The sequence below is a fragment of the Clupea harengus genome, unplaced genomic scaffold (assembly GCF_900700415.2).
Source record: "Clupea harengus unplaced genomic scaffold, Ch_v2.0.2, whole genome shotgun sequence".
In the NCBI taxonomy this organism is placed as follows: Eukaryota; Metazoa; Chordata; class Actinopteri; order Clupeiformes; family Clupeidae; genus Clupea; species Clupea harengus.
This window is the reverse complement of record NW_024880239.1, coordinates 1-10,321: the sequence shown is the minus strand read 5'-3', so window position 1 is coordinate 10,321 and position 10,321 is coordinate 1. Positions and strand designations below refer to the sequence as shown.

The window sequence follows — 10,321 nt, the reverse complement described above, 5'->3', positions numbered from 1 at the left end:
TTATAAGGTTATCTGATTAAGCATTGACATTGCATTGACAATTGAGAAAACACATCTTGCTTCCAAGTTTTACTATTCCACAATGAATTGCTTCTAAACGTTACCCTAAACTAAATCCATTACAAATTACAGTCATGTATAAACCTCCCATTTACATTAAAATATATAATAGATTTTCCATTTCCAATGTACTGCTGTTCTACTGATAAGACTTAATACATGGGCACAATACATGGATGAGTGGTGATCATTGTCTGGTGTGTATTTATAACCTAATGAGCATAATGATCAATGTTGTACCCTTTTGACAGAGACTATTTGTGTTACTCCATTAGCATGCTGTAGTGGCTGAGCATCTGTGACACATTATTATCAAACATACATTCATTGTGAATTCTGAAGGTTTAGTGTACAGAGGACACTGATGCCTTACTCATCCAAACATTTGATAATGTCATAGCACCACTTCTGAGAACAACTTGATACAAAATGTGTTTTAAAGTGTTTGTTCACCATCATTGAACAGGAATTAGCATTTGTGTTGCTCTCTAAAGGGACAGGTGACCATGACACTTTGTTTTATAATGACCTCAGCTGTCATGATGCCTAGTATGCATTGAAAACGTATTGGAGATGTCATATAGATGTTGACCATCAGTGCAGCTACGGCCACTTAAAACACTTCAACTCCTAGCTTTCACCACTGGAGCCATCCCCCTCTTGGAGGTCTCGGGGAGGTTTTCCCTAACTGGATAAGTAAGGGGCCACATATAAGCACAAGCTCCCACTTTAAGGAGACCTTGTGTCTGGTTGACATAAGTGGCATCTTAAACAAATCTAAACTAAGGTTGCCATGCAGTACAAGAGTGTTTTTTTTATTTTTTTTTTATTTGTTGAACTGCCAATAGTTGTCCAGACATCTCTGTTGACATTAAGAAAACATGGCATATAAGAAAAAGCTGTCTGGAAGATTACTTTCATTTCATATAAATAAGTGAACAACATAAGTGAGCAAAATATTTTAATTAATCATTTGTCTGATGAATGTTTTATAGTCTGGACTTCATGTCCAGTTTGCTCCTCATAATTTAAACAACTAAGGAAGAAGAATGGATCATTCAAAGTGAACTTGTTGCAGTGGCAGTTCACTTAAATTAGTTGAGTATACCCTATGACCATGTTAAAGCCATTTGAATGTTTAAAATTGTTATGTATGACCTACGTGTTTTCATAGCGCCTCAGTATTTAGACACTGATTACAGAATGGTGACTGAAGCGGGACATATCAGACTGATATGGGGTGGGCAAAGACACTAAAACACACAGACAATCGTACTAGGGCATTCACAAATGACACTGGCTCCACATCACTAACAAAACCGAATTTACAGACATAAACATTCTATGCTACAAACACTGGGAGTACGTCACATAACAAGCACATCACAGAAGTACAGGCAATCACACATCGCTCCTGCAACACACCACAATATTTGTATCGAGTAACCATAGTCCTGATTTCAAACCGCCCGAGTTTCGGTTGTGCCCTCTATTGCATCTGGCGGGTATTCATAGTACGTGGTTTAATGACAAACCTGGGTAGGTTAACTCAGCGGAGGTGGTAAACCTCCTAAAAGAAGAGCCCAGTGGCCCTGTTTTCCTTAGAGAATGAAGCCAGAGGGCTTCTTATTAGGAGGTTTAGCACTGACTCTGAGTTAACTTACCCAGGTTTGTCACTAAACCACATGCTTGGAATACCCCACTGAACTGCAAAAACCCTTTGGCCTAATACAATACCAGTTGAGCTGCAGAAACATATGTTTTATTGGTAAATGATTTCAATATAAACAAACACATAACCACAGAGCTCTGATAACATCAGTTAGCTTGCTCCTGTTAAACATGCACAAGAGTTATTCCCTCAAACTGTGCATGGTACCATAATAAACTTAAGCCTCTACAGCTAGAAAAAGTTATATATGGTAGTGCGGGAAGGCAGTAGAGTGGCGCCTGATGTGGTGTTTAGTCTTCTGCACGTGAGCGAGAGAGAGACCTCCCTTGAGAGCCACCCACCCTGTTGGAGGGAGACGTGGAAGATGGCTCAGCAAGAAGACCAGAGACCAGAGATCAAGTGGCCTGCTCTCTTTCACACCAAAGAAATGTTTAAAAAAGATTTGAGTACTTGTCATTTAAAGAACCTTTGTAGGAAGGTTGTGATAGGGTTAATATGCACTGCTGTCTTATTTTACTCGTATTATGCCACTGCATTGTAGAGTAAATTGTAAGAGGACTGATAATTAGTGGGACAGTTTTTTTATTGAAAAACTGACAAAGCAAATATGTTTGTGTAATTCTCTCACTGGTTAATGACATTTGATTGCCCTCAAACCTCATCATGTTTATATTGTAATGTTCATCTTTAGATAATTATTCAAAATGTGATCATTGCTAGCTTCCATACTCTGGCCTACTAAAGGAACACCCCAGTGTTCAGCCCTTTGAAATTGTGTTAGTCCGAGATGTAACCACATTCCACTCCAATATCTTTAGCTTCCATTTAAGACTGAGTGTGTAATGAGGTCTCAAAACTTAAATTAGGTTACTTTGGCAGATGAACAATCATTTTGCCTTGCACAGTAAACACCGCCCTGTATGTGCTTATTGGATACAGACAAGACACAGTGGACACTTGAAATGCATTAGAATGGACCAGAACACAATATGAATATGGTGTAAGATTTAAGATTAAGGTTTCTGTGTTGAAAAGACAACAAGATTAAAGTGAACCAGTTAACCTGATTCATGTTTGCATGAACTATATTTCATATGTTGTATTGTATGCTCTGTGTCTTATTTGTTTGTTTCAGGTTTTATTGGAATTTGTTTACCTTTTGACCATGAAAATGTAGACAAATTCAATCATACAGTAGGAAAACAACAGAATCAAGACGCACATAGTGCACACACAGATGTTGTGGTCCATTATCTTATTATTATTTTTTTATTGAAGGACAGCAGGTTACATTCATTCCACTGATTCTCACAAAAGCTAGATCTCTTCACCTTCCATGGGTTATTCTGGTACCTAAAGAAGCCTGCACTGGTAAAACTATGCCCGTGCTTCAGCTGTTCCTCATACCTAATCTGACCTAATCACTCTATACTACGGCATGCTATAGGCTACACAGGGCAAAGACAGCTGGGTAAGGGGTAGGGAGCCCCCTTCAAGAGTGTGAACTTATACCAGGGTATGGATTGATAATGGATACAAACCCCGCTTGGAGTAAGAGACTTGGGGCTAGAACAGTCCCTTGGGTTAAGGTAACTGGTTCGGATATGAAGCTGTGTGAAAATAGGTGTATCTGGACTAATAATGTTGGTCTTTTGTTAAGACTATACCATAAAAAACAGTCACAAAGTTTGTGATGTATAACTTCTTATATTCTAAATATTGTTTACCAGATACAGTCTTCCTAATCATCTTCTAGAAAAAGCAGAGAAAAAGACATGGGTTTATTATGGTATAGTCAGACATATATTATATGCAACCACCTGACAAGGCTACCTGACCGACCTTCTAAAGATAGAAGGGGAGGTGACGATGGTGCTCCAGCAGATATACCATCTGAATGTATGCTTTCCAAGAGGTACGTATGTCTCAGTTGCCCTCTGGTGGGGCAAACCATCTTTTTTTTAGATTTATTTTTGAATAAACCTTTATTGAGACGAAGACTGAAGAGCAGGAAATGAGTGGGAGAGAGAGAGAGGGGGGGAGTGGGAGAGAGAGAGTGGGGGAGTGGGAGAGAGAGAGATGGGGAGTGGGAGAGAGAGAGATGGGGAGTGGGAGAGAGAGAGAGGGAGAGTGGGAGAGAGAGAGATGGGGAGTGGGAAAGAGAGAGGGGGGGAGTGGGAGAGAGAGAGATAGGGAGTGGGAGAGAGAGAGGCGGGGAGTGGGAGAGAGAGGGGGCAGTGGGAGAGAGAGGGGGGGAGTGGGAGAGAGAGGGAGTGGGAGAGAGAGAGATGGGGGGAGTGGGAGAGAGAGAGGGGGGGAGTGGGAGAGAGAGAGGGGGGGAGTGGGAGAGAGTGAGAGGGGGAGTGGGAGAAAGAGAGATGGGGAGTGGGAGAGAGAGAGATGGGGAGTGGGAGAGAGAGATGACCTCAGGCCAAACTCAACCCTGGGTCCTCCTAGGCACTGAACCCGTGTATGGTGCAGAATGCCGAAGCTACCGCTGCGCTAAGCCTCCCTCCGGGCATCCCATCCTTAAGGCATACACTCACAGTGCTGACGGTGGGGAACCACCATAAGCACATTGCCTATGAGAACTGCAGGGAAAAGGCATCCTCTGTGAAGTCTTGGCAGAGCAAAACACACTCCTTTTATATAAACCTATTTCAGATAAATATTTATGCAGGTAACACTGGCCAGGCACTTCAGCTGTCAACACAACGACAATCCAGTTTGAAGCAGAGGGCCTCTCTGTCCAATGCTTAGAATGCAGTCATGTGACATGCCTTGCAGCATCTTCATATATGGGGCTGTCAAGGTTCTTCTGAGTTTTGTCCCTCCTAGAGCAATCATCTTACATCTGACATAACTTTAACTCTTCTCAAATTAATGTTAAAAGAAAATAAATTAGGTTTGAGCAAATGTGTATACGCAACCAACACCAACTCACAGTTCATAGTCTGAATTTGGCTGAGACTACTGAAGATAATTGTATCCATCATTTAGTTCGTAACACTATCCATCACACATCTTTCAGCAACATACAGAGCTGCTTTTAATTTGTCTGCCAGCAAATAGACAAACATCCCGAGTCACAGTTGTTGAGAACTGACAGCCCTATAACTAAATATAGTCTGGTTGCGCTTGTACACCTGTCGTCTACAGACCTCTGACGTCTATAAAAACACAATAAATCAGGATTAGGCCTTACATACTGCATGAATGTTTAGAGAACAGATTCATCACTTCTGATCAAATTCGGTCATTATCTGTTTCTTTAAAACACACAAACGCGTGGGAAAAGGCTAAGGATCGATGACAACGTTTCTCCACCCGGAGCGGCTGTCGAATGGGAGGGGTGATGAGAATGAATATGATGATGGGTTGGGTCAATAAGCAGTTCTTGGAAGGTGCTACTAAGTGAAGTGACTAGGTGAAGACTCTTCTAGGTTTTCGCGTGTGGAGGCTTCTGGCATGACGTTCAGTGTTCTGCCTTTCTGCTCTCTGCACTACAAACATGTCCCTGGCTACAAACGGAGATCCGAATGAGAGATCAAGATGCTACAAATTCTTCTGGACTCTTTTCCCTCACGTTTTCTTGATTTTGTCTCTCGTCGTTTACGCTGGCTTGGGAGCTGCGATTTTTTGGAAAATTGAGGGTCAAAGAATACTAACTGAGAAGGACCAGCAGCCATACCGTGAATTTGTTTTTAACTTAACGGCTCAAATAAACAAGTCAGGTAGTGTATGAAGTATGTCAACTCTAAAATCATAGATTCATTATCTAGCCATCTATTTGTCTATCGTCCTTCCACGCGTGGAAACTAAACTATATCCACTTTCTAATGGCTCAGAGATATAAGTGTACGTGTACACTTCATTTGGCAATTTCATGCAGAGCTGTGTTTGTAACCTAAATGTGAGTATTTGTTTAACATGTGTTCCATCTCGGATAGCTCCACCAGATACATTGTTTAAAGACGTTGACAAGATGCTCAGGAAAGATCTTAAAGCCATCTGGCTTCAGCATCCAGAGAACTGGTCATTTTATGGATCTCTTTTCTTCTGCTGCACTGTATTCACAACAGTGGGTAAGTGTCATATTTACACAACCTCCTTTCTGTAAATTAAACTTCATAAAATACATTCTTTATCACAAATTGGAATTTACACATAGGGTTGACACTCACAGCCCACTTGGCAAGTAAATATCAGGATTGTGTGTTTTTTGTTGTTGTTGTTGTTGTTGTTGTTGTTGTGGTTTGGGTTTTTTGCAATCAAAAGGACAGGTTTTGTGGTGCTGATTTCATGCAATGGAGACAAAAGAACACTTATTTTAGATATGTCATCTGATTTCACAAATTTATGAGAATTTTCACAACCATACTAAGATAATCATTTCATCCATACTAGAAGTTTATTAAAATGTTATGCCTTGACATGCCTTGACATTTGAACTGTATTCTAAAATCACAAGTTCTTGTTTGAGTAGCCTAGTCTAATCTAAGTTGTAAGAGTAATCATGAGTAATCCTGTACTATTATCTAAAGAAAACTGAACAGAAAACATGATTATTAAACATTTTTGATCATTCCTGGCCTCACTTCGCCGATTATCTACTCACGCAAATTACCCTTCAATAGGCCAATGCATGGATTTAGAAACGGGCTTTTATTTTGAAATGCCATCTCCGTGCAAGAGGAACAACAATATGAATGTAACAATATACCAAGTTTAATATCATGTTCGAACATTAGTTACAATTTCACAACTGAATACAAGTCAGAATAACATAATGTGTTCATAGATCCAGCTATGTTGTGAATGTTAAATGAATGTCTAATACCAAGCTAACTTCACCGTGGTAGTCAATCCATCACATACCCAGTGCCGGTGGCATTGGCTAGTCATGGAAGCCCTGCCACAGGCATTGACTGGTCACGGAACAGACACTGGAGCTCCTCCCAGTGGTACCAACCAGTGCTAAGTATAAGGTGCCAGTGCTCACAAGAATGACAAGTTTGATCTACTACCCCCTGACACCAAATGAGTGGGACATTAAGCAGTGGTTGAGGCAGACTGTGCATAACCTTAAACCACCATCAGGATTCAACATTAAGGCTTCTTTTCTGCAGTTTTATGCACAAGCTATGCTTTAAAAAAAGAAAATATGCAGTGGCACCAAATGTGGTAAATTACTGATTTTGCATTGAATTTGCAAATTGCTGAATGGCGAAAAACTGGAGAGACCAATATTGTTCATTAAACAATGAATAGCATCGAGTGACATGCTCGGGTCAGTATGAACCGATGTCATACTCATTTAAGTTCTGGCCCAATAAACAAGCCTAATGGCAGTTGGAGTGTGTTGCCTGTGCGCTGTCCTGGTGATGTTCCGATTGTTTCTGAACCATACAGTATGCATAGAAGAGCATGGTGTTTGCGCTCAGCACTGGTTCATTATATGCACTTTGGTCCCTGACGTTCAGAGAGCTTTCCGGGAAAGGTAACTCATGGTAACCAGGCTGTTAAGAGGATGTCGACTCTCAAAAATCAATACGTCTGCATGAAGTGAAACCAGTTGCGTTTAACGTTGGCTGAAAAGAGGGAAAAAAAACAGAGAGAGAAAGGAAGTCATTTTGAAACATTGTCTGCAAATAAACCTGAAACCCAACGTGCTGAACAGCTACCGTGGGCTGTCTTAATGCAGTTCAATGACTGGAAGTGTCAGTTCTGTAAATAATGGTAATGGTTCCCATATTATTATTTCATGCAAAAAGGGGTCCCACGGTTCTTTTCATTGCTCTCATGCATTTTTGCAGTGTCTTATTAGAACACATTTTTTATTTTGTATGTAATAACAGGAGAATGTTTTTTTTCAGTAGACACTCATACAGCCTGTACAGTCTCCTCAGTTCAACTTCACCTGCCTGCTTTAGCAGAATATATCTGCATAGTAGCAGAAGCAAGTTGTCGTGTTGACTTGAGCGTTTACCCTTATCTACTGAGAGCTCTCAGTAATGAACCATGCAAATCAACACCTGTTCCTTAAAGGAAGTCACCCCCCTACGATAATAATCACTGCATAGAGCTTTTTCTGTTCTGTCCATTAGGCCTACAAGTAAAAGCTGAATAGTAAATATCTAATCCTCTGAGTGAATTATTGTTGGGCTTGGCAAAGCAATAACTCTTCTTTATGTGGTTGAATGCAGACACTGCGCCACAGCTGTCTAACAAATCCAGCTGTTCAGGGTTAAAAGATTAAAGAATCACAAGGTTCACAGAGCCCTGAGCAGGAACTGCAGTAGTTAACCGGTCTCAAAGTGAAGTTGTTGTATGTTCTCAATTACTTAGGTATGCGATGACCTGTGCATTTTTAAACACCTTCTCTCGAGGAATCGGATGAGCGTCAGCACACCTTCAGCTGCAAATGAATCAGCGAGATATTTCCTGTTAACAGGGCATTCAGGTCTGTGTTGAATTGTGTGAAACATCAAAAGTGTGACATCATCCCTAAGACCACTTACCGTTTCACTCTCCAAATACAGAGTACATTGACTTCCAGCATATTGTTTTACATCTTGGAGATGTTAGACCTTAAGAACATCTGAAAAGTTGTGTTTGTGAGAGAGTGGAGGGAGGTGAAGTGGGCAGCTTCGCTGTGCCAGGCCTCAGTAGGGAGGATCCCAGCTGGAGCGCAGTGCCTTCCTGATTATAATGTGATCGGTGCCAGTGATCCCATTTCCTCTCGGCTGATGATCTCATTTGAATCTTAGAGTAGTGCTGCTGAGTAGTGCTGCTGGGGGCGGGGGATGGTGGAAGTGGGGGGTGGGGGTGTAAAAGTAAACCAGAGAACCCAGAGAGGGTATGTCATCAGAGAGAGGAATGCATTAACCATACACATTATAGATACTGACTGTTCTTAGTCACTGAAGAGAAAATGTCAGAGACAGGGTGGTATTGCACAGATCTTTTAGTCTCGGAGGTCAAATTGAAAGCTTTCAGTCCCGTTTCCATGCTAATCATAGCTCTCATTAAGGATTTAAGTTACATACACCTCAATAACGATACAGGGAAAACATCAGTCCCAATATTACTGAAACCTAGAGCAGCCCTAGACTCTGTTAATCATATTTCTGCACAGATGGGATAATTGGGTTGGAGTTTTAGGTTGGTGGCTCAGCTCAGGAGGACAGCCCAGTGGCAGGAAAGACAGGAGGGACCGTGTGGGAGGACGACCTGGTGACAGGGTAGACAGACAGGACCACTCAGCAGGATGGCCCGGTGGCAGAACTCTGGATGTGGTCACTTGGAAGGACCATCAGGAAGCAGGACTAATGGGCGTGGTCACTTGGAAGGACCACCAGGAAGCAGGACTAATGGGCGTGGTCACTTGGAAGGACCATCAGGAAGCAGGACTAATGGGCGTGGTCACTTGGAAGGACCACCAGGAAGCAGGACTAATGGGCGTGGTCACTTGGAAGGACCACCCAGACAGGAGGAGCGGCTCAGGCAGACATCCCAGAGGCAAGGATGACAGGTGGGACTGCTCGGAAGGCCTGCGGAAAAGGAAGAACCCCTCCAGAGACTAGGCTGGAGGTCAGCGTGAAGGTGAAACCCATCTGGAAGCTGGACTGAAGGTCGATGGTGAAGGCAGAGCTCCTCCAGGAGCCGAGCTAGAGGACTGTGGTGAACATGCCTGATGATGGTCATTGTACATTAGCTTGTACAAAATGCAGCTGTAAGAGTTCTTACCAAAACCAAAAGAACTGACCACCTTACACTGGCTTCCAGTCATAGAATTGATTAGAACACTGTGGACTTTCAGACAGTATCGGCACTACAGAGCTGCTGAGACTGCTCAGATCCCTGGAGAGTAATCAAAACATGGTCAAGCAGCTTTTAGCTGCTATGCTGCTTAGCTCTGCAACCAACTTCCTGTTGACATCAAAGGTGCTGTCGGCCAAGGATCCGTATTTCCGCTGGGATCAGTATTAAAACCGGAAGTGAGTACGTAATCCCGGTCTCTGGTTGGTTAAAACTTGTCATCCCCGACAAGTGATCACACCCGTTGTGTAAAATATGCGAATGTCAGCACATTTGATTCTATAAGACTATAAGAAAAGCCTGTGGTAACAGCAAGTAACGAACTAGTCAGTTGGCGAGCAACTGGATAGCTAACAAGCTAGCTAGACCTAGAGTTCAGGGGTGATGTGCTCTGAGTGCAAAAACAAGATGCAGACTATCAAATTAATTTGTACAGATTATATAATTATAAAGACTACTTATCAGTGCTATTCAGTACACCACATACCGCAGCAAATTACAAATGCATACATTAAACGGAAATAAGTACTCACTTCCGGTTTTAATACCGATCCCAGCAGAAATACGGATCCTTGGCTGACAGGTGCTTTAACTGTAGCCAATTTCAAATCGCTCTCAGATGCTTTTTCAACTGATTAATTGCAGTCTTATCTTTTTTATTTCTTAATTTTCTTAGCTAATTTGAATGCACTCATTCTTTTAATCTTTTATTTTTCTAGTATAATATAACTGTTTAAATGGGTGTGACTATGTTCTTGGGTGTGACAG

The 10,321-nt window shown here is 41.9% G+C and overlaps 1 protein-coding gene across 1 annotated transcript; it reads left to right on the top strand.

Annotated features, from left to right (window-relative positions):
• The first annotated feature begins 5,087 nt into the window (after positions 1-5,087).
• LOC122131683 (potassium channel subfamily K member 18-like) lies at positions 5,088-5,887 on the top strand. The gene is made up of 2 exons (XM_042706324.1): positions 5,088-5,466; positions 5,683-5,887. The coding sequence occupies exons 1-2, from the start codon at positions 5,244-5,246 to the stop codon at positions 5,850-5,852; spliced, it is 393 nt and encodes a 130-aa protein (XP_042562258.1). The 5' UTR covers positions 5,088-5,243; the 3' UTR covers positions 5,853-5,887.
• The last annotated feature ends 4,434 nt before the right edge of the window (positions 5,888-10,321 follow it).